The 27,811-nt window shown below is 41.3% G+C and overlaps 1 protein-coding gene across 3 annotated transcripts in view; it reads right to left on the bottom strand.

Moving 5' to 3' along the window:
• COL14A1 (collagen type XIV alpha 1 chain) overlaps positions 1-15,795 on the bottom strand; it is a 117,470-nt gene extending 101,675 nt beyond the window's left edge. The window contains exons 1-5 of one of the 3 annotated variants that reach the window (XM_061373462.1): positions 15,444-15,795; positions 10,921-11,042; positions 5,209-5,325; positions 3,866-4,009; positions 584-670 (exon numbers count right to left, since the gene is read on the bottom strand). In XM_061373462.1, the coding sequence (XP_061229446.1) occupies positions 584-670; positions 3,866-4,009; positions 5,209-5,325; positions 10,921-11,008 (436 nt within the window). In that variant the 5' untranslated portion in view covers positions 11,009-11,042; positions 15,444-15,795. The remainder of the gene's footprint in view (positions 1-583; positions 671-3,865; positions 4,010-5,208; positions 5,326-10,920; positions 11,043-15,443) is intronic. The other 2 variants (XM_061373461.1, XM_061373460.1) reach the window with 2 other exon arrangements.
• Positions 15,796-27,811: the final 12,016 nt, after the last annotated feature.

Here is a 27,811-nt window from a genome sequence, read left to right as displayed (position 1 = left end):
TAAGCTTGAAATAGATTTTACTGTCCATACCAGACAAAGTTCTCATGACAGGCATTTCACCAGGACATCAGCTTCTTGCAACAAGACAAAGTGAACTCCTTTCCCCCTAACCCCCAAAATGTTTCAGATGTTTTCATGTGTATGACCTATACTAGGACAGAGTTAGCAAGTTATTATGTGTCTAATTATACAGTACCGAAAATTCAACCTTAGATAGGAATTAATACTGCAAGTATGCCTTGCAGCTATGATATGAAATTATTATTATGTATATATATGCACATGCAATTATTTCATTACTCAAAGTGCACCAAGTAGGGAAATACAGGTAACATGCTTTTATGCTATTCATGGCGATACTTAGTGCTTACTGTATAAAGTGGTAAAGCACAACACCGAACTAAAAGCAATATCTCCGTTGTAGCAACACTCCAATATCCTTGATTTTTCCCTTCTGTTTAACTTAACCCTAGAAACCAGATTTAAAGTACTGACAGAAGAAAAATCTATGCAATGGCCAAGTTAACTAAAAAAGCTGATTATTTTCAGATTATCACGTAAGTCATGTGTATTATGATCTGACCTTCTGGAGCTGGTTTACTCGCATTTGTTTTTTCTGGATCCTTCACCTTGGATTTACTTGTTTCTTTTCTTCTCTCTATATCTTTAACTGAAAAGTAAAGCAGGGAAAAATAATCAATCAAACTAGAAACAGTGCAGTCAGAAGCATGTAATTTTGTTCTTAGAGATAACGAAGTTGCACACAACAGCTTGTGATATGCTCAGGTAACAAGTGACTGTTACTGGGTTTTCCCTCCCTCCCTCTGGGTTTGTTCTTTTTATGAATCTTTCCCCATCCTATCATCATTAAAGTTCTCAAAAGTGACTCTCCTCACACAGGAGAGTCCAAATATAGCGATGCCAGCACCTAAGCCCACGCTACAAGATCCAGCACTGGAAATACAGTCCAGAAAATTGGCAAAGCTAGCTGGGGAAAGTCCAGCATTGCAGAATTCCACTCCAAGTCATTCAACACAAAAGCACATAAGCCAGCTGTTATATTATCCTCTTTAAAGAATCAGCTTAGATCACATGCCCAAATCTATGATCAGGGCACCAAATACTCCCCTGTGAGCGAAGCTGCTCTGAAGCTCAGCCTTCAACAGTTTCCTTTCCCACAAGTGGGTGGGATACCTCCCTTCTTATGTCCCAAATCTCTCATAACAGCCAAGCAGAACCCAGCTTGATTAGAAATTCTTAATATTATATTAGTACCCAGTACCACCCTAGTCAGTGTGAAAGATTCTGGCAAAATCATTGCTAAAGTCACATATAAGATAAAAAAATAATCCTTTCAGAACTTCCTTAGTGTCAACTTGGTGTCAATGCCCCAGACATCTACAACAGTCAGGAACAGCTTAAAAGAATGAAAAATAATCAAATATCTTTCTTAGAAAGTAAAATTGTACTGCAATTAAATCTTTAGTTCATGTAAAGCTGGACTATGACCAACACTCATCCAAGCAGGAACTGAGTCTAGCCAGGATCAGTTTCTCTGTGCTACGTTGTTCAAAAAATACTCTGAGAGGGTGAAAGAAGGTTTTCTCTCTTGAAACATATGATATCAAATAGACAATACAAGTATTCCGTTTTACGGAAATGGACAAAAATCAAATGGATTTCAATAATTTACCCAGTAGTCTATGGAATATCTGAAACAGCTAAGTGTGCTCTAAATTCCAATCCAAAATATAACCACAAGACCATCCTACGGTCTAAAGGAAGACAACAAATCATTGTCAGATATCTGAGTGTGACTTTACTAGTGGCTGCAGAACCTACAGCTCTTACACTCCCAGTATAAAAGTAAGGAAATTGGTGAAAAAATAACAATTTTTAACTTCTCTCCTTACTAACATAGGATGTGTACCTGTACATCACCTTTACATTTAGGTTTTGAAAGTGATTCAGAAGCAAATACAGGTCCACAAGCTTGCTGAGGAGTCAGCTTTTACCAAGGCAGATCTTGGTTATTAGCTGGGTTACAGATAATGCCATGATGACATCAGGTCTTATTTAGAAGTTTGGGTTTAATTCTTATTTAAACAAGACTCCAAATAAAATAAATGAGCTCAAATTACCGAATACTACTAGTCAAAAAGGATGCCATTCTGTGGCCTTCAAAGACCATTATTCCTTTGAGAAAAAGCTCAGAGCAAACTATGCAGCCACTTGATGGCCTCCTGAAATGCTAGTGCTGTTCTCTCCAGAGAACCAATACCAAAGTCTGAAAATGCTCATAGGAGATAAGATCACATCCTAACAGATTTCTGGATTCGGGAAAGCCATTTCTAACTGTCAAAATTCTAACCACACAGGAAGAACAGACAAGAAGACACCAGTTTTACTCACATATTTACACAGACAAAAAGCTTATCTAATGCTCTTTCACTGCCTCAGTGTAAAAGGAAAAAAAAAATCCCCAGTGATCTTTGTTAATTGCTTACTGTGTACTGAAGTAAGAATATACTAAAGCTAGGATAAGAAAGTGTATCCAGCTATATAAAGAAGAATACTTTTTCAACAACAAAATTTTATTGTAGGCTTGAGAATTCTTAGTACATCAGTTGCAACTCAGCAGTATTAAACATACTTCCAGTGCACTAAACCAGAGGATATTCTCAAAGCTTTGCATATGTTTGACCATTTTTCATCTCAAGAACTAGTGGCCGCTTGTCAGAGAAGGGGAAAAAGAACAGAATACAAGATAGTAAAACAGAAGGATTTGTATACATGCTGTATCTAATTTTATTTATGCAAGGCATCATATTGTCAAATGAAACCGCATCCTCATCAAGTACTACATGTTTTCAGCTGCAGCAAAGGAAGAGTATACTAAATAGAACATAACCCTTTATTCTTAAATCAAGTTGCAAGCTCTATTTCTCCTGAAGCAGAGAGGTAGTTTAAAAAACAGCAACACTTCATATTATAGAAGTCGCTGTAGCTTTATGTGGCCTGCTCTTTACTGCTACAATAATCTGTGGGTTTGTGGGTTTTCTAGCCAGACAGAACTTAAAGTAGTAAACACACAGTTGTAGTGGTGAAAAGATAGAAAAACTCTGACAAATACCACATGAAGTAGTCAGCATATTTTATCTTGTGATGGTTCTAACAGAAAGGCAGTTTAGCAATGACAGCGAGAAGTATTATCCCAAGGGAATTCAGTAGGCTTTCAACTGTGCTGCCAGACTGTCACATTTTTGTCTTTATCAGCCAAATCTCCTTTAATCTCATTTAGCTGAGCTCTTTAAGATGCAGATCAAGACAATTATATCACTATGATATAGACATTGAGAGTATGTGTAGGTCACATATAAAAAGTCTTAACCATAATTCATAAACATATTTGACATCTGAAGATCAGTAAGAATTCAGCCTTTCATAGTATCATTGAACTAACAACTAGATGTCAGTTGGCACTGCTCTAAGAATGTTTTTATTAAAAGTTGGACAAAGGGAAGGAAATGTTTCAACTATCAGAATACAGTACTTTCCTTCTTGTTCCTGCTCACTGAAGTTTCTTTTCCATGAGACACTGGCTAATTTCATAACATAATGGGGAAATAAAATTATTTCAAACCACTAGAAAGAAAAACAACCCAAAGCAGGAACCTCCTATGCAAGACTGACTAGATCAATTCAGGCCTCCAGCCCTACATGTACCAATTAAAATCTGTGATTGGCCTTCCACCACAGAAGGAATTGTTTTTCCATTGTCCCACTTTGCATCTGACTTCATTACAGTTTCATAAATTACATTAAATATCTGATAAATTCTGAATATCATGATAAAGACACATACTTCTGAACTGGCCTTGTGCTGGTTTACTCTCCTTGTCTTCACTGAATGCAATGATCTGAAGAGCATAGGTTTGATCTGGAATAAGACCTTGAATGATTGCTTTGGTGGCAGTGTTTTGAAGAATTAATTGATTGGTTTTTCCACCTGTAAGAGAAAAGACAAAAAAAACCCAACCCACAAATGCATAATTTTGTTTGCTTTTCTTATAGCATGGTAAATGCAATGACTTATGACTACCCCTAAGTCTACAGTTACCCAAGTGTTCCCACTTTCGAAAGTATCCATGCATCCCAGCCAGATGGCATCCCATAAAAACAAGAATTCAGGCAGCCTGACCAAAGGCATGGACCAATTTTTTTTAGATAGAAACACTCTAAGGTCAATCAATCAGCCTTTGTATTTGGGCCTCATATAACAGCAACTGGCATGTAATATAACATATATATTAGTATATTATGTGATATAATATATGTGGTATAATAGTAATGGCATGTAATTAAAAACCATTTGTCCAGCAAAACCATTAATTAAGAAAAAAGGAGACATTTGGCAAAAAGCTGTCGAAGTGGCTAACATCATGCCCACAGGCTTTCACACTGCTCTGTGAGTGGCTGACAGTTCTGAATCCATCATACCCATATCATCTCCGAATACCCTCTGCCCATTTCATTTGGACAAGGAAATTCTTATGTATAAATACAAATATTAAACATTTCTATGTATACATATGCATATATATAGATTGCATACAAATATGTATTTTAACTGTATGCTAAAAGTGTACCTATATTTAAATGTGTATACGAGTACCTCTATACATGTAGCCTTATGCAGCCATTTTGCTGCCTAGCTTTACATTTTAAGTTTTCATTCAAAAAGCCCTTTAAATGGTTTTGGGCTTGTTTGGGTGCTTATATTTTTATTTTTTCCTATTTTTTTTTTCTCGGGGCAGCTCACTATGGGATAAGGCTCAGGAAGATCCTACTCAAAGCTTTGGCTGAAATAGTGTTCCTATTTCAGCTCTCCTTTGAATACTCCATAGATTTCCTTTTACCCCACTGAAAGAAAGGTAATGACATGATCAGTGACAATTCCCAAGGGCTGCATATGAAATGAAGAGCCACCCACTTTACTACCTTAAGCATTTGATTCCCACATTCTATGCCTATGATTTACCCCCTGGTAAAATTGATTTCTCTCTTCTGTTGACAAGTCAATATCCCATTATACACAGCTTGGTCACACTTTCTTAGTCCTGCAAAATGATACTAGCCTCTGAAAAGCTGTTCAGTCTTAGGAAGACAGTCCCTTCACCTTAAAGAACAAACAGACTTTTGTTTTACCTGAACTTGGAGTGACAAGAAGCTTATATCCAGTGAATTGCCCTTTGGGGGCTTTCCAAGAGATCTGTACACTGTCAGGACTGACTACATTATATCTTAGTCTTGTTGGTGGGGACACTGAAAGTGGGGAAAGAAAACAACATTTTAAATTCAAATAAAAAGCAACTGCCAATTTTAAACAAACAAAGATAAACACATACAGGAAGACAACACAAAATTTTAATGATAAAGGATGCAAGTTATTCAAAATATCACGTACATCAGTTTATTAGTTTGTAAAATTACATCCCCAGGTGCACTACTTCCCTCAGACATATCTTTTATTTATCTCTTTATAAGAACAAACTAACAACCTAACAGCAGAGGACAGAAAGACAAACAGTGTTAGATGTTAAGGGTCTAGTTTAGCAGGCAAAGCTGGTAATAAAAATGCTCTTTGTTAATATATGGGAATTTAAAATTGCTCTCTTTGCTTACACTGCATTGCCCAGCCTCCTTTACCTTGCATTACTGTGGGCACTTCCCCACACTTAAGGTCATTCAGGGCCAAATTTTCGAAGCCTTGTGAGGACACAACAACCAAGAGAAAATACAGGCATGCACAAGGCAGAGGGAACATCAGCTGCTCAGTTTGCAAACCTGGCCTAAGCAGCATAAACTTGTTCAGCTGCAGGAACTGCTTTGGTCTCATTAAGACTAGAGGCATGCACAGGCAAGTCAAGATTTAGACAAGGGGCAATCTGGATGATACGCAGTTTCTATTTATATTCTGCCTGGGTTTCAAGTAAAAGCAGCAGGTGAAATGAATAAAAGCATGAAATGAATGAGAAAGAGGTGATATTTCAGTGAAGCAATACAGAGAGGGAACAAGTGGAAAATCCACCCTATGTTGTTACCGCAATAGCAGCAACTTTATGTCTATGCCCATAAACTAGTTTTTCACAGTTTTACATTCCTCTGCTCGGACAATCTCCACTGATGCTGGGCAAAACTCTACATAGCATTTTAGCTGTTCTTCAGGAAGCCACATCCCTCCACAGCAAACAACTGCAGCAGAGCTGGTAGCTGTGCAGCCTGTGGTATCCAAGCCTTTCAGTGAGGAGAACACATTTGAACGGGGTATGGCTCACAGAGAACTAACACATCTAGAGGGAAAGGCAGCCAGGGAAACTGCCCAGAGGCTGAGCAACAGAAAGGGCTAGAAAAGATTAACAAACTCCCCCATCAACCTTACCCACCACCTCCACAGATCTCTGAATTTCTCCATTTTCCAAACCCTTGGTGCCTCTACCACTACCACCCTTAAGGCTTCTCTAAGTCTAAGAAATAAGGGAAATTATCTGACAGGGGGAAGTGGCAATTTCTTTCCCCCAGAGCCCAAGAGAGCTCCTCAGTGACCAGGCTCTTGCTCACGGTTTGTTGGTCCTCCAGATATAATAAGCCAACAGTTCTCATCATATTCCTGAGTTTCAAGGATTACAGCATATGGAGCATCTGAGTCAACAGGCAGAAGGTGCCAGCCAACAAGTTTCTGAACTCTCCATTTGACCTGCTACAGCCAAGGCAGCTCTGGCAGTAGCAGCAGCCAAAGACCTGTCCTGAACTGATTGCTTTTTCCTACGTGCTCCTTTTTCCAACAGCTTGAGGGAAGAAAGAAGAAGGGAAGAGAGAGGCTGTAGTTTTCTAAGATTTGGGGTGGTGGTTTTTTTAATGTTATCTACCAATAAAAACATTTGGGGTCTTAGAAGAAAAGATCTGGAGGTATAATACAAGAGATGTATTCCCTTGCATCCAGCCTCTTAATCCTCAAGGGACAGTTTTGCCAGGCAGGCTCTGCAGTTTTCTGCCTTGATGGTCTTAACATCACAAAACAGGAAAAAAAAAGTACATAAGCACCAAGAACAGCTAAGTAACACCTCCACCATATTCTCAAAGGCTTCAGAGAACAAGCTCAAGAAGAGAGGCAAGGGGATAAAAACAACACACCAGCTCCACACACTCAAGTGTTCTGATTCACAGCACTGCGCTTATACCCAATCAGGGCATTTCCCCAGTTTCTGGGCACAATCTTGTCAGACCTCATCTTGTGATGCCTGTCACTTCACTGGAGTTTAGAGCAAAAGAGGCTGTAAGCAAGAGCGTGTGCAGGAATCCCTGCAGATACAAATTAAGTTCTTTGAAAATTTGGCCCTCTTACTGCAAACTGTTTTGCTGGGCAGGTGTCTGCAGGAACATTCAGCGTGCTATAACTGTAATAAAATGACAGACACTATGGCAAAACATTTTGAAAGTCAAGCAGACTGTAGTTACGGATTTCAGCTTTTAATTCATTCTCAGGATTCATTCTGTCTTTGAGTTATGCATAAATCACAATGAATTGGGGCCGAATGAACCAAGTCTGGCAAATCATACCTAGGAGTTTGCAAAATATGCAATTCCTTTTGTTATTTATTTTGTCTAAGGAATAGCAAATAAACTTTTGAACAATGACAATATGCAAGTGTAAAAATGCTGCATGTTTTGTCAGGATTAAGTGGCAAATTTGTATGGGGATTAAGAAGCAGAGCAGAGAGCACCAAAGTAACACCAAGGATTGACAAATAAAATCATGTCAGAATTTCAGAGTTCATTTTCTCTGCCATCTTCTTCCTTCCCCTGTCATTCCATTCCACCCTACTTTCAACTTAACAGTTTATGAAAGCACCCTGTAACAAAGAAGCATAGTTCTGACCTAATTGCTATTAGCCATCACCAAACCAGGTACACTTTGGGAGCTCCTAAAAAACAATCACAGATCTTACAGGCAAAGGAGGACACAATCACCAAAAGTTCTTCTGTTTACTACAGAGTTACAACATGAAAGACTAGAAAAGTTGTGCCAGGGTAGTCTTTACATAACTAGTCAATTTTCACTGGGTACTTTTTGTATCAAAGGTGGTAGTGCAGGGGAACAGATATTCCCACACAGCAATTAGCCATAAGGAAGAAAAGAATTATTCAACAGACAGGTACTCAACTGTGTCTTAGTTGTGCAAAGACTAACATTCTGGCAAAGAAAAGTACATATAGCTAAGGAAGTTAAAAATCTAACACTTAAACAGACAACAAAATACTGATGGGAATTACTACACATTCACCAACCTGAAGAGGGTATCTTTATTTCTTTGGACCTTTATTGTCTGTGGAACAAAATCTCACTTCTTGCCGAGAGGGAAAAAAATTAATCCAAGCTGAGTCAGTTAACTGATAAAAATCAGTATCTAGAGCTCGTTAAGTGGTTTTACAGGAATGCAAAAGAGAATGGCCGTCAGCAACATTAGAGCAGTCACCCAAAAGAAAACTTCAGACAAGTTCAAGGCTTTGGTTTATGCCACCAGATAAATTAGTACTCCAAATATACGAGCCTTGTGGACAACTATGGAAAGAGTGAACTATTTAGTATCTTAATGGAAAGGAAAAATACCATAAATTGCATATGCGCCGTTCTCCAAGACATCCAATAGTCTAATACTGGATACTAACTAAATTGTGTGGCTCCCAGTTTACTTTTGTCGTAAGAATTGAAGAAGTCAATATGCACTGCAATTACATTAGTAACACACGGAGATTACTGCTACAGAAAGAAAAGTTTCCATCTTTAAATACAGAACAAAAATTCTTCAATCAAGTTACTCTATGAATAAGTGAAAAATTCTAGTCTTTTTCTTGCCCAGCACTATTTTTGTGTATTACTTAAGAACATAAGTAGACAAAAGCTGTTAAGTCACATCATGAATGGGAAAGAAAGACCAGTGATGAAAGTATAATTGCTGTTGAGTAAAAACTGAATGGCACTATGAAGGCATTCAGGTAATAAATGAGATGAAACCGTGTAGCTCAACGCAGATAACTCCTCAGCTGAAGTATTAAGTTGTAGCTTCAGGCATGTTGACTTCAGTCTCCTAAACACATTCTCCTTTCCAAGAAGTCACGTTACACACCTTTACCTGAGCATCTTTGCCAAAGGAAGGAAACAAGCTGGAACGAATACCAGCTCTTCCTACACCTTGGCAGGGTGTACAATGTCTTAAAACAGAAAACCATACTGTTAGTGTTGTATTAAAATGTATTAAATAGCCTGCTGCATGAAGAGTTTACTGCAAGGGATGGCAACCTTGAGGAAAGAATGGGTTTGAGAAACATCTTATTACTTTAAGTGTAGCAAGAGATATTTTTCTTCTGCAAACATGGAATAGAGACGTCTTAGCACCTCATTCAATAACATACAGTCATTTTGGGCCAAGGCAATAGCCCACTTAGCTTCGTATGACCCTGCTGACAGCATTCAGCAGCTAATGCTTGCTGGAAGAGTGCAAGAACAAGGGAAGTATTGTTCTTTATTCGTGAAGTACACCACCTCTAGCTTTGCTAGTGTGACTATGGAAAAAACTCTCCTTGACCTTAATTTCACTGTATTAATAGTTGAGAGCTTTCTCCCTTACGGATGGCTGATTAAATCAAAGTTAAAATAAATAAATAAAAGTCGGGGGAAGAGTATGGTTTTCCAAGCCCAAGGAATTTCACAAAACTTTCTGGAGATGCATCTCAATCCACAGTACTGTTCTACAAATCTTAACCATATGTATTAGGACTGAAAAACACAGAGAGAGGACTAACCATATGCTTTGCTTTATTGGCTCATTAAGTCACAAACATTCTGAAGCTCTTTTCTGACCAGAACTGATGTGCTGAACATCAGGAACATTATTTCTTCATTCACCTCACATTGCCCACATTAAATATTACTGCTTACACGTGTTCCTGAGTTCTGTGAGAGACCTATAAAACTCTCCCAGATTCTCAAACATCCAAGATGGTATGTATGCTTCCACAGCACGTGAGTGCCACGCAGGCTGGACAGTGCTGTTACTTGCATTTGCCAGAACTTGGAAAGCCTCAGGTCGCAACTAGTCTTTGTGCTCATGAATAATGCATTATAGAAGACGCTTTAGAAGAGCCCCAGGATCAAATTCTGGTCCCAGTTATGCCTACACAGTTTCATATCAAAGGGATTACATAAATATAAAGTTGAGAGAAACATCTTTCTTTAGAAATCGCAAAATCTCATTGGCATTCTTTCTCCCTCCTTCCCAAAGCAATAGGATATATTTTCTCTAAAAGTCAAGCCACTGTCAATGTGATCCAACAAGTATTTAAGTCTAACAATCTCAGCTGTATCTTTTAATACCCACAAAGGAGATTTAAAAAAGAAAGCTCAAGAAGTAGTCTGTGATATTTAATAGTCCTATACAATATTGAATGATGTGTTACAATAGCTACTGTTCCAACAAAGAAAAAATATAGAAATGGCATATAAATTTGATATCATAGACGGTCCTTTAGACTTGATTATGTAGAGAACAGTCACAGCAATTTCTGATAAGTGCTTCAAGTAAATGAGTTATATATATACATATATATATATATAGAGAGAGAGAGAGAGAGACACCTCAACTTGCAAAAAGACTAATGCTATTTGAGATACTAGGTTCAAAGAGCACACATGAACAAATAATTCTACTCTTTCCACACCCGAAGATCAGCACCAAAACTGCTTCACATGAGTAGTAAGTGTGGATCCACATCCTCCTAAGAGGGAAGTAACATCTGTGTTTGGAATAAGAAAGTTTATTTCTGAACATCAGACTGAAAAGCTTCTTTTTTGCGACTTACCTTGGCCCTGAGCATCACTGACGAAGAAAGCTGCAACAGCTAAAAAAGCCAAGAGGAAACAGCTCTGTGTCTCATACCGACAAAGCATCTTCCTCTCCTGAGTACACACAGTATCAGCAGGTCTGAAAACACACAGAACAAGACTTAATAAACCTGCAAAGATAAGGCATCCACTTTCATGAAAATTATGGGCAAAATCTGGATTCTGTTAAAAAAAAAAAAAATCAGGAATTTGCTAGAGACATTAATACAACCAAGAATTCATCCTGACAGCAGATTTATAACCAAGGCATATTTTGCCTGAAAGACCCTCAGCTGGGCTACTCAACAGTTCTGAAAATTCAGCCCATATAAAGAGAAAATAGGTATTCTTTGTTAAGCATACATCCATCCTAGAAGTATAGTACTGCAGTAGAGTATGCTATGAATAACAAGATTAAATGGGTATCTCTATACCATCCAGTGTTGTAAGCACCTTCTCAAGATACCTGTGGAAAATAAAGCTCTCGAAAGCAAAGTAGGACTAAAATGGTCTTCTACTTTATATGCAGAAAGCATCCAGAATGGTATGCTAAATTACGTATTTCAGGAGTCTGCAAATAAATAAATAAATAAATAAATAAATAAATAAATCAATGTCTACATACATAAATGGAATCAGATGAAAACTACCCTGCAAGTCTCTTATAGAACAATATAATAACAAATAGGGGTACTCAAAAACCCACTGAAAGTCATTGATCAGTTTAGCTGAGCAATTCTGCATATAAGTTGTGAAAAAAGGTAAAACTTTGTTTTGAGGAAATACAAGTCCTCTTCTCACTGCTCTCTCCAGCATACTGGTTTTCCATGCTCTCTGTTATACTACATGGCTCTTACAGCTGCACAAGCAGCTCAGAAGGCATGCAGGGTATCAACTGAGTAAGCATGAACTCTCTTTGTAGGCAATACCAAGATAAAAATATTTACTCTAACTTAATCAGTTAGGAACACCAACACTTCAGAGTGGAGCACTACATGAACAGTCAGGGCAGTCCTAGGTTAACTAGCTGGATTACAGGAAGCAATTCTCGAGCCAAAGACCAGGCTCCAGAATGGGTGTCCACAGAAGCCAGATTAAGAACAGTACAAATTTCACTATCTGTACTTGGCCTTTAACACTTTCCGGGACAGTTATTTAACATTTATAGAATCACCTCTGAAGATATGTCAATGTGTTCATAACATTGCACTTATAAACATTTATCTATCTCTGAACTTTCCTTCTGCACTAGTTTTAGCTGATTTTCTGGACCAGGAGGAATTTTTGCTGCCCTCTCCTGTTAGTATTTTACAAAATTAAATTTAGATAACAGTAGATTTCTTTCTGTCAGCAAGAACTCAGCATTTGAAAGTTTACTTTGGTAAATTCTGGGTTATGTATTTCTGTGTTGCAGGTCCCTCCCATTTACCTCCTGTGCTATTTTCTCTAATACTCTCAACATACCATCATTGACTTTGCCTTCCATGTTCTCACTGTCCTCAGAGGAAGGCACAAACTTAGTTTATTAACCACTGTCTAATACAAAAGGCAGACTGAAGTGCCTCACTCATTACTAGACAAATAAGAGGAAAAGACCTACATCTCCTAAGTACTTACAAATTGTAATAGCTATTCTCAGGATTTGGTAGGTCTGCTGTTTCAAATCCCAGTCATGAATGCTTGATGTACCACCTAGAAATACATAAGAGGCTTAATCATTGTGAATTGGTTTGGTTGATATGCTGGAGGGAAAGAATGCCATCCAGAGGGACCTTGACACGCTTGTGAGGTGGGCTGATGCTAACCTCATGAAGTTTAACCATACTAAGTGCAAGGTCCTACACCTGGGTCGAAGCAATCCCAGGCACAGCTACAGGTTGGGCAGAGAAGAGATTCAGAGCAGCCCTGCAGAGAAGGACTTGGGGGTACTGGTCGATGAGAAAATGAACATGAGCCGGCTTCAGTGTGCGCTTGCAGCCCAGAAAGCCAACCGTATCCTGGGCTGCATCAAAAGGAGCGTGACCAGTGGGTCGAAGGAGGTGATCCTGCTCCTCTACTCTGCTCTTGTGAGACTTCACCTGGAGTATTGTGTGCAGTTCTGGTGTCCTCAACATAAAAAGGACAGGGAACTGTTGGAACAAGTTAGGAGGAGGGCCATGAGGATGATCAGGGACTGAAGCACCTCCCATATGAAGATAGGCTGAGAAAGTTGGGGCTGTTCATCCTGGAGAAGAGAGGGCTGCATGGAGACCTCATAGCAGCCTTCCAGTATCTGAAGGGGGCCTATAGGGATGCTGGGGATGGATTCTTCATTAGGGACTGTAGTGATAGGACAAGGGGTAATGGGTTAAAACTTAAACAGGGGAAGTTTAGATTGGATATAAGGAGGAAATTCTTTCCCGTTAGGGTGGTGAGGCACTGGAATAGGTTGCCCAGGGAGGCTGCAAATGCTCTATCCCTGGCAGTGTTCAAGACCGGGTTGAACGAGGCCTTGGGTGATATGGTTTAGTGTGAGGTGTCCCTGCCCATGGCAGGGGGGTTGGAACTTCTTAAGGGGTTGGATCATCTTAAGGTTCTTTCCAACCGTAGCTATTCTATGATTCTATGATTCTTATACCATCCCCATGGGAAGTTAGTTATTTTTTAGCCAAATTACCAATGAATTTCACATTACATAAATAAATTTTTTGAATCCATCTCTTACAGTATATATCTCTCGTGTCAGAGGCAAATAACTAGATCCAGTAACAAAGATGTGCACCAGGAACTTAGGTGTTGCTATGCTCAGTTCTTAGGACACATAGTCTAGATGTGGAAACCCCAGCAAAGTTTCCAGGCTTCCTACATGTATTGGTTTTGCATGGCATAAACACAAACCTTCTACATGAACACCCAAGGAGTGGACACAGACAAGCCAGCCCAGTCAGCAGCCAAATGGCTAGTGACAGGCAACAGGCAAAATGAAGTGAGTTAAGTCTTAAACCATCTGAAATCCACCCCTTTTGTATCTCACGTTGGGTATTGAGGCGTCTCCCCTCACACAGTAATACAACCTAGAGCAAGCAAATGTAGCCTCTTTAAAGAACATCATATAATTCATTCTTCAATGTGGTCACTTTCCAAGTAATAACCAAGACATAAAATGCTCACTCACAGTGGTGGCTAACCTCCCACTTTAAAATAAGCCCAATTTTAAAAAATAAAACCTCCCACTTTGAGATAAGCCCTACTCCCATGTAAGGGCTATAAAATCTATATGACATGTAATCCTGCATAGAAACACTTCCTACTTCTGGTTTTAGAGAAAAGCCATTGCACAGAGAAGATTTATTGGGATACACACAACTGGGACAAACTAGGCACAAGTTTGCCTCTGCAATGACTTCAGGGTTCACTGACCTAGGCAAGGCAATCACCAACCTGCAGCCACCTTGCGGCTGACATCATCTCTAATGACCAGAAATACCCTACATCCTCCAGCTTTTGGTGTATTTCACATTTATTACCTCCTTGGTAAAACAGTTCTCTCGCAGAACAGCCCTAACGTCCCAGGCCAAGAGCACTGCCCATGAGGGCAGCGGGCTCCGCTCCCTGTGCCCTTCTCGCGGGTGGGCTCCAGAACGCCTGCACTGCAACAGGGCACCTTCTCCTGAGGCCTCGGGGGCCTGCCAGCCCGGAGACACGCGGCACACCTCTCCGAGCTCCGCACCGCCCAGCGGGGCCTCGGCGCAGCCCGGGCGCCCTCCGTGAGGCTCCCGAAAGGCAGAGCGAGACCTGCCCCGCACCGCCCCCGCGGCCGCCCCGTCACGGGAAGGGGGAGAAGGCGATGGAGGGGGGAGAAGCGGGGACGCGGTCCCGGCGGGTGCGCTTCATTCGCCCCTTCCATAGCCCCGCAGCGCGAATCCAGCCTGGCCCGGGGAGCCGCAGCCCACAAGAGCGGCGCCGCTCCTGACCCCCGGCCCCCGACTGCCCTTCGAGGCGCCCCCGGTTCCCCGCCTGAAAGAGCATGGTTCCCCCCCCCAGTTAGGAAAGGGACAGCGGGGAGGTCGCTGCCTCCGCCGAACCGAGGCGAGCGACGCGCCCCGTGGGACCGTCGCGGTGGCGGGGGGGGTCTCTCCTGCCCGGTTATTACCCCCGCTAAACCGGCACACAAGGAGAGAGAGGGACCCAGGCTCAGCGACATGACGCGGAGAGAGGGTGCGGGAGGGCGAGTAGCAGCCAGACCCTCCAGTCTAGGGTGCAACTCGTTACCTTTTAATTGTTATTGTTAAAGGTAAAGCTTTGCAGGCGTTTATAAAGGGCTCCGCTGCCCGCCCCATCTACACTTTTGTCCCCCCTCCATCAGTTCTCCCGCACCCCGCTTTCCCTCCGGGGCTCTGCTCCGGCTGCCGCGGGGTTTGCCGGCAGGTGGGTAGGTAACACTCCTGATCCCGGTCCCTATCCCGGAGGTGCCGCTGATCCCTCTCCAGCCTCGGAGAGGCGAAGTGGAGCTCACACCCACCTGCGCGGGCTCCGCGGGGCTTTCACGCGGGGCTGTGGGTGCGGAGCCGGCTGCGGGAGAGCTGCTTCCCTCCCCTCCGGCAGCTCTTCCCTCGCTGCGCCGCATCCGATAAGGAGAAAGCGGAGCGAAAGGAGGCGGGCAATTATAGAGCAGAAGGTGGGAAAGAAGGGGGGAAGAAAAAGCAGCCTGTGCTGTGCCTGCGATCCAACCCCCCGCCCCCGAGCCCGACCTCCGCGGGAGGGTGGGGGTACCGTGCAGGTGCTGTGCTCTTCTGTGTCCTCTTGCCTCCGGTTTTGCTACCTTTTAACTCATTTTCCTCTCCCTGGAGTTCCGGGTTCACTTTGTTTTAAATGATTTAGAAGGTGCCTCCTCCACCGTGCGGGTTGGAATGCGAGCATCCCCCAGTGCCAGGTATTGCGATGTGTGGATTAATGATTCATGGGAGAAATATTTATATTAAAGTGTTCCAGCACTTGTCTGGCTTGGTATTAACCTTGATTAAAAGCATCGTAGTACATATGCACATTTTCTGCCATATGCATAGACACTGCAATGGGGATATGGAACTGCAGAATCTATATTCATATAGAAATGAGTCACCCTATAGTATACCCTATTGAATTTACAATTAAGGCTACTATTTGCTAAGTTTGTAAGTCCTGAGAATTTAAGAGTTGAATAAAAATATTCATTGTAATGTTCCTTGCCATCTGCATAAAGTTACAAGTGAAATCACTGAATGACTGCAGTTGAGAAACAACCAGCAGAGGTGAAACATCCTTTTCTTCGTGTATATTGGAACCCCTTCTAGGGAAGGGGAAGGCAGTATGTCTGGGGGAGGTGGCTGTGACTAACTCTCTAGTGGAGGACCTTCTATTGCTGAGTAGGACTGCCAGGTCCTCCTGCAGTCCTGTCCAAATTCACAGGGTGCAGCACATTTTTGAAACTGCAGAAGTGTTTGAGCTTTAAAGAAAAATCCATTATTTTTTTTTCCTATGGCAAAGGTTCCTAGATCTAAAAAGCATCTCCCAGACCTAGGAATCTGGGAAACCCTGTCGTTATGCTGCTGCCAGCTGTGTGCGAGGACCAGCACTTGCACTTGTCAAGAAGAGAGTAGCTTGCAAGATAACCATTCAGTAAGCTGAAGCAGTAAGATGCTTAGTTTATTGATGCTTAATGTGACACATTTGGTACCTTTTCAGTCCCTAATTTATGTATTTAGCTAAACAATAATACCCAGAAGACAAGGAAGCGGATGATAGGCCTATTTGCAATGCCCTTGAGGACTCGATAAATATACATAAATAAATCATCATAATCCATGACTGCTTGAAGGTTCACGCATTTCAGAGGACAAGCAACAGCCTGCCAAAGAGAGAGCCTGGCGCCCTCTCTCTAGCTTTTTCTTATTTTCTCGGAGTTTGTTTTCCGGATTCATAATGTAGTTCGCAAAGTCCATGAGCACCATCCTGTGGCTACATCTAGTTAAAGTAGTAGGACTCAGTGTATTAAGTCCTGAGGAACCCACTGACCTGTAAGTGGATTCTGTAACTCTCTGCAGCCTTCAAATAACTTTAATTTTTCGTCACTTTTTTGCATCAGAAATGTAATGAATATTTTAAAGTTATGTAAAGTGTGTGTTATTAAGGGTACCTGGCCTGATTTTATTAACATAAATTTATTTTCCTGAGTTGCAATGCTATTTTTACGCTGTTTGTCCACTTTTTAGAGTGAATCATGCTTATTATCATTGAGCTTTCCTCAGCTTTCTCTGAAAACCACCACAGATTTCCTTGCATAATTACAAGGAAGGGTTCATGTTCTTCAAAAGTTCAAGCCAAAAGTTACAAGGTAAAGCTTCCTTGAAAGAGTTTGTGTAACCTGTCCATCTGGAAAAAGAATAGCACACAATAAGCATAATTTTAATGTACAAATGATTTCCTAATGTCTCTTTCTTGTCTTCCATTCAACGAAAAACTGGCATTTGGAGGAGAAATTTACAGAATGTGAATTGGCCCCATGAATTTACCTCCAATTGGCCAAGCCTCAATCATTTCAAAAGAGCAATGATGATTTACAGCCACCACATTTTAAAAGTATTCACACCAACGAGATCACAGAATCACAGAATTGGTTTGGGTTGGAAGGGACCTCAAGATTATCCAGTCCGAACCCTCTGCCACAGGCAGGGACACTTTCCACTACACCAGGTTGCTCCAAGCCCCATCCAACCTGGCTTTGAACACTGCCAGGGGTGGGGCATTCACAGGTGCTCTTGGCAACCTGTTCCACTGTCTCACCATCCTCACAGGGAAGAAATTCTTCCTAATACCTTATCTAAATCTCCCTTATTTATGCTTAAAGGCATTAGCCCTTGTCCTATCCCCACATGCCCTTCTAAAATGTCCCTCTCCAGATTTCTTGTAGGCCCTCTTTAGGTGCTGGAAGGCTGCTCTTAGGGTCTGCCTAGAGCTTTCTCTTCTCCAGGCTGAACATGATATGAACAAGATATGGACCATCCTTTGCTTGGCTAGTATAGATTCCATAAAATTTCTATAAATATGATTACTTGGGAATGATATTGAAGATACAGCTTGAAATAATTCCACTAATCCAAGGGAAGTACAGAATTGGTACAGGCTGGCAAGCTTGAAGTGAGCAGGGCTGAATATCTGATGACATGATTGAACAAAATAATGGATCACCAACAGCAGTATTTGTGGGACCTGAACAGAAACCAAAATAAGGGATGATTTGGGGGGCTGTGGGGAAGAATTACACTGTAATTTCCAGTCCTCATCTTTTTCAAATATTGTCTGTTTTTTGGGATATACTTAGGTTATTTCTCTGACTCTTTTGATATACTAATGAACACAATGTTAGCTGCTATGCCATGTTTCACAAGACTTGCGAAAGGACAACGTCCATTTTGGGGGTATTTTAAATTTAAAATAATAAAAAACTAAGTAGGTGTTGTATTGTTTCATTACAATGATGTTTTTAAAGGGGACTAGTGGTTTTCTCTCCCAAAACACTTTTTAATGTCCTCTCTTCCCCAGCATCCAAGAACTCCAGGCACATTCAAAGGTTTTGACTATGGGACATCCATTTGCATGACTCAATCTAGTCCCTATGCCTAACACCTTTGCCAAGATCAGTCTGTCAACACTTGCAATAATGAAGTGATTTGTGAAGTCATGTGCTGAGGGATCAGAGAAGGACCCAGGACTGTATTCTTCTGAATTAAAAATAGAGAAAAAATATTTTAATTAAAAATATAATTGTGATATACCATTTAATATACTACCCATGCTTACATTTTACTCTCTCTTGTCTTCGTTAGTTAAAACACTTTCACAGCTATTTTGCAATACAAATATACAACGAAATTTTTTTTCTAGTTACTTTGTGCTACCATTTCCCAGATACCACCCTCACAAACATGGCTTTTTACAGCTCTCTTTTTAGGCAGGGACTGTCAGAGTAGTGCAGCTTTGCTTTGTTATCGGTTGGCATGTCTGATGAGTCATTTTCATTTCCTTCATACTTTTCAGAAGATCTCAGTTCTGTCAGCACTTTAGTGAGCTGCTAGGTTTATCCATCTGAAGCTTATTACACATAATGAGGTAAGTGAAAAGGATACATAAGAAGCCAGATTTATGCCATGGCCATTGAAGTGTAACTGTTCATGTTTAGGACTGGTCATGCTCCTCCAAACATGCAGGCAAGGGAGCAGACTGGGAAAGGGAACATAAGGAGATGGAAAAATACAACTGTTTCTTGGTCATGTATTTTTCTGTTCATGTCTCAGCGTGAGTGTACTAGAAGGCAATGGGAAGAATGATGAGTTTAGTGTTTCGTAAAATTAGTTTTTCATTCTGTAGTCAAATTAGATCCCTTCAGATTTGTGAGATGAGATTAATCTACCCTATGTTTACACTTTAACATCTAAGCTGGCTGCTGAGCCCTTTTCTGGCTCATGCTGCGGAACAGATGTAGCTCTGTGAGCCTGGAGACATAGCCAGGACCTAAGCTCCCTCTTCTTAGCTTCTGACAAGTGAGGTTATCCAGATCCATTCAGGGAGGGAATTCAGCCACACATTATAGCCTGTGAGCAGCAGGGAGGCTGAGTGCAGCCTGCAGAGAAACTGGAGCGCCAGCCACTAATTCCTGCACCCACAGCCTCGCAGCTGCGGTGAAAGGGCAATCAACCAGAGAAGTGATGTTATATTCTCTGATGTGTGTATATGCTCACACCATAGGAGCCCAACTTACCTCACTGGATGCGGAGGGAGAATGATCACACATAGCTGCAAGGAAAAGGAAGAGTTTCCTGGTCTACTGCTGAGCAATGTTCTGGACCTGTGTTACACAGGATCACAGAGTCATTGGAAGGCAGAACATCTAGTCAAACCCCGCCTTGTTTGAGTGAGTTACAGAAGGTTGGCCAGGGCCATGTGAAGTCAAGTTATGAGCATCTCCAAGAATGGAGACTCCACAATGTCACTGGACAACCTAATCCAAAGTCTGATCACTCTCACAATGGAAAAAAATGTATAAAAAAAGGTGTTTTCTTATATTGAAGTGGAATTCTGTAATTCTGTTGCTTGGGACAATGAGAAGAGTCTGGCTTCATCTTCATTCCCTCCCATCTGGTATTTATCCACATGCCTAAGATCTCCCCGAACCTTCTCTTCTCTAGGCTGAACAGTCCCAGGTCTCTCAGCCTCTCCTCTTTATGAAGGGTGCTCCAAGCCCTTAATCCTGTTCATTGTCCTTTACTGGACTCACTCCAGTAAGTCCCTGTCTCTCTTGCACTGGGGAGCCCAGCACTTGACACAGCATCCAGACGCAGCCTTGTCAGAGTTGAGCGAAGGAAGAATCACGTAGAATCATAGAATAGTTAGGGTTGGAAAGGACCTTAAGATCATCAAGTTCCAACACCCCTGCCATGGGCAGGGGCACCTCACACTAAACCATCTCACCTAAAGCCTCGTGCAACCTGGCCTTGAACACTGCCAGGGATGGAGCATTCAGAACATCCCTGGGCAGCCCATTCCAGTGCCTCACCACCTGCATAGTAAAGAACTTCTTCCGTATATCCAGTTTAAACTTCCCCTGTTTAAGTTTGAACCTGTTACCCCTTGTCCTGTCACTGCAGTCCCTAATGAAGAGTCCCTCCCCAGCATCCCTATAGGCCCCCTTCAGATACTGGAAGGCTGCTATGAGGTCTCCCATCCTGATGGCAGTTCTCTTCCCCATGCAGGCCAGGAGGCTGTTTGCTGCCTTTGCTGCCAGGGTACATTGCTGGCTTCTGGTCCACCACCCCCTGAGCCTTTTCTGCAAAACTGCTTTCTAGTCAGTCAGACACCAGTGTGTGCTGGTGCCCGAGGCAATTCCTTCCTGAGGGCAGGAACTTGCACTTCCCTATGCTGAACTTCATGAGGTTCCTGTTTCAGCATTTCTCCAGCCTGCTGAGAACACTGAACGGTAGCAGAATCCTCTTGTGTATCAGCCACTTTTTCTATCCTCAAACTTGTTCAAGGTGCACTTTCTACCATTGACCAGTCCATTAATGAAGAGGTTAAACAGTACTGGCTCCAGTGTCAACCCTGGGATACCCCTCTTATGGCTGGTCTTCAGTTAGACTTCATGCTGCAGGTCACCACCCCTTGAGCCCAGCAGTTCAACCAGTTTTCAATTCACATCACCGTCCACTTACCTTCATCAGTGTGTCCATGGGGAAGTTATGGGGAAAAAGGTCATTAAACATTGTAGCCAGACTGCAGTCACTGCTTCCATTTGTCCCCAGACTGCATGCTGAGACTTCATCAACTATCCTGAGAGAGCACTCTATTTGATGGGCAGGTCCTGGGAGGCTGCCAGCACAGAGCCAGGGTGCTTGCAAAGGAGACCAGACTTTACAATGTTTGGATCTACCAGCAGCTGGAAATACATAGACAAACACAACATTAGGCTGGCAAAAGTGAGCACAGATTTCTTTTCACTAGATTACACTGCGGTGTGGATGAAGTCGCAGTCCACCAATGGTACACTATAACACCCTGAGGAAAGGGTTTCCCCCATTTGCTACTGAATAAGCAGGAGACCTACAGATTCTGGTGGGGTGTGCCAGAATTAATTTTCTTTGGAATGAAAGCCAGGCTGAAATTAATATTTAAGCCCAGCAAGATCTGGAAGCAATAATGTGGTGGTCCCTGTAATGTATGTCTTGAGTAATGAATACAAGAGATGTATGGGACAAGGAAGAATTCCTTTAAATAACATATATCTTAATCTATTATCTAAAAGAAGCAGAGCTTCTTGTCTGTCTCCTACTGAGCTCCTTGTCTGAGCTCCTACCCTATACATTTTTGAACTATGATTACACATCTCTGGTGTGCCTTAGTCTACTTTAAACTCTTTTCTAGCACACGTGGCTGTGAAAGTAAGATGCTTGACATGACGAAAAGGGTTTGTTAAATGCTCTCAAATGATCTGTTTTCCATCTTGGTGATTAATGCAAAACTATTTTCGGTTTTTCTAATTTGCAGTTTTTAGAAAAGCATGTCTTCATTAGACTCTGAAAGATAATTACAGAGTTCTCTCAAAGAATATTATTGCATGACAACACACACGGGGTGGGGGTGGGGGGGTTGGCTGCTGAATAAACACCCAAAGTCTCCCTTAAGATAGCACTTTATATTGCTCACATATTTTACTAATCTAAACATTTTCCTTTATTCCGTTTTAAACAGCCTGATTCTCTATTCTGCTTTTGTTTTATGAGATTTGAAGTGGATTATGAGATTCAAAGATGGATGCTTTGGTTCCCTACACGTTTTTAAGCATTAAAATTCTAATTTGCAAGAATGGACATAGGTTTCCAGTATTTATTTAGGCATAATTCCTTGGTTGCCCAAGGAAGCTGTGAATGCTCCATCCCTGGTGGTGTTCAAGGCCAGGTTGGACAGAGCCTTGGGTGACATGGTTAGTGAGAGGTGTCCCTGCCAATGGCAGGGGGTTGGAACTTGATGACCTTAAGGTCCTTTCCAACCCTTACTATTCTATGATTCTAGAAGCATATGCTAAACAAATAAAGTTAGCTTTCCATTAATAAAAACTGAATTGACCTTAGCAGAAATTTTACAGTAAAGAAATGGTATTGTGATTTATATTTGCCAAAGAAAAAGCTATTATTGTAAAAAAATCATAGGCTGTGTTTCAGAGTGTTCTTATACAAAATGTGAATGGAGAAAGCCAAGAGAAATACTAATATTTTTATGTGCTGTAAAAAACTCAATAAAATTACTCAAGTACTCACTGAACAAATTCAGTTTGCCTTCCATCCTTACATTTCAGGGGGATTTAAACAGCTGAAATAATTGTGGGGTAATTTTTTCCCAATAAATATCAATACTAAAAATCAATATACTGGAAATCTCACTTTATCAAGTATGAGAAAAAGAATTTACAGCAGGTTTTTTCAGCTGTTAAGCAGTAACAGAGGAGGGCAGTCTTGGACAAAAATCTGTGTATTAACAAACTATCTTTCTAGCTTCTGAGGATCCAACTTTAAGCACTGTGTCTGCTAAAACTCAACACTTTTTATCGTTCCTGTGTTCTGATCTACGTTGTAAGAGTCAAGAAATTATCAGCTGTAAAAAATCTGTATTACTCATCTCCTGTGCAGAAGAGTTCCACTCAGCCAAAGCCAACTCAAACAAAGCTTCTCTACTGAGAAGGTGCCACCATGAGAGAGACTGTGGTGCTGCTCAGGTTTGCTGCTAAAGTCATAGAGTTGTGCCTACAATGCAAGAGCATGTGTGACTGTTGACAGTGAGCTGTCCCTAAGACTGAGGTGGCCATTTGCTGTCTCAAGATTTGCCAGGAATTGTTGGGATAAAGAGAAGAAGGAGGCAAAGTTTTGTTTCTGCTCTGCACGTGTTGCAGAACTAGTTCTTGGTGTTGCATACACACCTAGGAAATGCTTGGACACTTCCTATTCAACATGATTTAAGTACTTTAAATATAAAGCCAAAAATAACAGGAAATTACATAGGAGGAAAGCAAGTATATATACTAACCTTAAACGCACAGCTGGCAGTAATCTGTCTCCAAAGTGATTGATCTTATGACTTAAAGAGTTACAGGGTATTGTGACACAGAATGTGACAGTTGAAAAAGGGAGAGGCAGTAGTCACAGCCACAATGAGCAGATAAAATCTCAAAAGCTTTTGGGTGAGGCTTTATTCCCTCCCTCCCCAACACTTTGAGACTATTTTGTGCAACTGCACAAGGTTTTGCAGCATTGAGATCTTGCACTGAACATCAATGCATGGTCTTCACAGAGCCCAGGTAAAAATGGGACTTTTAGCAACACTTCATCGATGATGTCATGCCATTCATTAAAATGTGGAGACTGACTTTTCATCTGAGGCTTTTTAACAAAGTCTGAATCTGCATGTCATCCCTTTTTTGCTGTTTCATTTAGATTATCATTGTTTGGCCCTTGTAATCTTTAATTTCTGGTGTCATCCTTCATAAATGCTAGTACAAATGTTCTTGTAATATTGGCACTGGCCACAGCCAGTTCTTTATCTTACAGTGCACAGAAAAATGTTTTTCTATGCCTGTTTAGATTAACACAGTGCTTAGGCTAAGTCAGGCTACAATAGGGTGCAAGGAAAATACATCCTTGAAGAGCACAATGTTTCTACAGCACAATCTTCAGAGATACTGGTGGAATACTAGACATTCTTCTCTATCTTACACATATAGAAGCTCTGTCCTGAGGTTTGAAGTCTTGGAAGAATAGCCAAAACATCTGCTTTAGACCACTGGGTTAAAAAAAATAATAGGAATAATTATAATAATAATATTAATAAGCACATGGAAAGGAGTTACTGCTGTCTGGGACATCATTGTCCCTTCAAAAGTTCGCAATGTTTGACTTGGAGGATTAGATCTTAAAATCTGAAGCCCTGAATGCTCTTGCACTGGGAAGTGAGCGTGAGTCTGTGTAGTAACAAACCGTATGTTTGTATTGCTTCTGCATATGCTGGTTTGTTAGAGATAATATTAGCCTCTGTAAGAGTCTGAGTATACAGACAGTTAGACAGCAGCTCAATTAAGTCAAGATGGATCATGATCCTATTCTATCCTGTTGAATTCTCTTTTCCTGATGCCATCCAAAGGAATAACTTGCCTCCCTGTCTCCCATATAGTAGCACAGGTAATGCTCCAGCAGGGAGTCAGACTATTCTTTGACTGCCTTTAGTCTTTGGAAAGCTCCTCCTCTCATCTTCCCTGCTCTACACGCTGTTCAGACTGCCAGCCTGGGAAGCTGAATAAGAGGAGAGTGGGGTTTTGTTTCTCCACTGTGCTATATTCTTCCTGCTTTTTATCTTTAAAGAAAAAAAAAATCCACGCATGGCCTTTTGCCATGTTCAGAAAGCATTGCAGCCACAGGACAGGGCAAGTTCAGATTGCTCTGTACATTCTGTTCATTTCAGAAATTCTCATAAAACATATAAAATATCTCATAGTAAATGAAATGCTCTCAGCAGAGGAACACTGTAAGAGTGCAGTGCCATGATTTAGTTCTGGGTTCACAGGATTAGGTGAGAGCCTAATGTACCACACTTAACGTAACCTATTAAAACATGGGCCTGAACAAGACTTCATGCTGTAGTAATGCTAAATAAACACCTCATGTATCAGTGGAACATAATTCTGTATTAGCAGTAGTCACAATGAGAATCTACTCTCTTTTTTGTTGTCTTTTCTTCCTAGAAGGATTTAGAGAATCATTATAATCAAATCCCTGCTTCTGATGTTACATAATATTACTTATTAAACCAAGGCTGTACTTGGTGAACAAGTCCAGTTCAGATTTACAAAATAGTTTCCTAAATATAAGCTGTCTTTTATCTTTCTGCTGTTTAAATCAACCTGCCAATAAAAGGTCAGGCTGTAATTTTGCCTTTACTCTCACAGTGAAGTGGTGGTTTTGTACATTTAATTAAATTATTCCTGATTTTCAAGTGGGCAAATGAAATAGAAGTTCACCATAAATGTCTATATTCACTGTTTTCATTTGCCTAACTCCATTCTCAAAGACTTTCCAACACTATTTGCTAAATGGGTGTTAGCTTTCTTCTCTTGCCCAGTGAGCATATAGGGCTTTCTATATGTGATTAATGTCAGCAATAAAATTAAAATTATTGATGGAAGCAAAATTAAACACTTGAACTCATCATTATTCAAGCTGTTCACATGAATGAAACCCACATTTTACAGTTGACATATTTCAAAAGATGTTAACCTGTCATATTTACTTAAAAATTCCCACTGATCCAGCCCTCAGCAAGCTCAGCTGGCAGCCTGTGGAGTTTGGCACTGAGGCTTGCTGCAGTGGGAGCCTCTTGCTGGGAGAGGCTGGTAGTAGAGGAGCTTGGAGGAGCTTGGAGAGAACTGTGGAGCTCACAGGTTGACTGCACATGATGGGTACCTGGCACACTGGTGACAAGAGCCTGCCAAGACTGAACATATGGGATTGAAAAAAACAAATTTGTGGCTACAGAAGATTCATAATACATAAAGGGTATTATTTTTCCACAGCCACAGAGCCCATGGGTCATAGTCAATATAGGGGTGCCTGCCTTTCTACGCCGGAAGGTGTGTGCCTCGCTTCCCTTCAGAAGGGCTGTCCAGCAGGCAGCATACTAGCATCAGTCTTGAGAGAGCAAGTTCCAGCTCTGCTCCTCCACAGTGACCTTAGATATCCAGGTTACCCATGTGGGTTTTACCACCTGTATGGTGGATCTAGGAGCTCATTGGTGACACTGGAGAGCAGTGGATGTGGGAGTGGGTGACCTGAGGATGTGCTGACAGTTGTAAAACGTGTTGAAGATGTATAAGCTAGCTGATAGGGCTACAATCACAAGATACTAGGTAACTACTGGTGCAATCTTCAATGCTGTTTGTCCTCAAACTATTCTGCATTTTTATGTCAGCACCTAAATTCTCTATAAATTCCACTTTGAATTCCTCATTTGCCCCCTTCATTTACAGGGGGTGAGCAGAAGCTACACTTGTACCAAGGGCTGAGATGTCAAACACTGAGTTACATGACTGTGGTGCAGGAGACAGTAGGGAGAGCCATCACTGAAGCATATGGGAGGTATATAAATACTGCAGGAGATTCCAGAGCTAAAATACCCATCATATTGCAAGCAATGGAATAAAACTCAGGTTTAAGTGGAAATACTTGGTAGCTGACGCCCCTGTTCTCATTTGCTGTGGTTGAGGTAGCTGTAACTCCTTATGATCTCATTTCCCTCGTGGGAGCAGGTTACTGCCTTGCTGTGACTCCTTGGGTGAAATTAGAACTTTTCAGGACGACTTGAAAACAGTTAACACCCAAAAAGCAGGAAGAGTCTGTGGAAACATGCAGGAAGTAATTATATGTACAGTTTACAGATCAGGGGACAAATGGCTGTGGTCCCCTTGTCTGGTAATAGATAATTCAGAAACAAAGCTGTCCTTGGGTGAGGGGCCATGTTTCATCTTGACAGAAAACATAAGAGGAAAGGAATACAAGGCGCATTACTTGGGACATTTAATAATAGCACATTATCACAGTCAGTTCTGCATGATACAACTGTGCAACCATTTCTCACAGAATTGGCTGGATAGCCAGGAAGTTCTTCGCCATCAACAGCGCTAATTTAATATACAGCTGGGTAACTCAAAATTGCCAGCAGTAAGACGATTGAATTAGTTGATATTAAGAGGTGGTTATTAGTTGTGTCATTTAGTTGTTCATACAAATGTGCCTAGTGCCATATAAAGTATCCTACAATATTTAAAACAACCTCTGGGACTTAATCTCTAGATGTGATTTTGAGGGGGCACTGGCTTCCCCATAGGTCCCCTCTGCCCCATACGAATGTCTTAAATACCTTAAAGCTTCTTTGATGTCACTTGACACTTACGTGTATGCAACAGAACCAAGCCCCTGGTTTCTGAGTTCAGACTTGAATTAGTCAAATACAAGTAGATGCCATTGCCCTGCTGTGATGCTTTTTCAGATTATCTGCAGACTGAGGAAAAGAGCACATGTTCCAAAGGTCATCTTTGCAATTACAAGCCCATTGTTAGGAGTTAATCAGGATAACTACTGAAAAAAGGCATCATCCAAGAGCCTCTAAAATGTGGACAACTTGACCCTAATTCTGAAATTTTATTCCTCTATTACGTTGCTTCCTGAAACCCTGCGCGTTAAAACACCATCGTCTGGTTTTTGAAAAAGAAAGGGTAATCACCGAGCGTTAAGGTAAATGCTTTGTGTCCCTTCATCTTCC

The sequence above is a fragment of the Neopsephotus bourkii genome, unplaced genomic scaffold (assembly GCF_033783945.1).
Source record: "Neopsephotus bourkii isolate Nb327-2 ecotype Australia unplaced genomic scaffold, CSIRO-AGI_Nbou_v1 NB_1630, whole genome shotgun sequence".
NCBI classification, from domain to species: domain Eukaryota; kingdom Metazoa; phylum Chordata; class Aves; order Psittaciformes; family Psittacidae; genus Neopsephotus; species Neopsephotus bourkii.
This window is presented reverse-complemented; position numbering and strand designations above follow the sequence as displayed.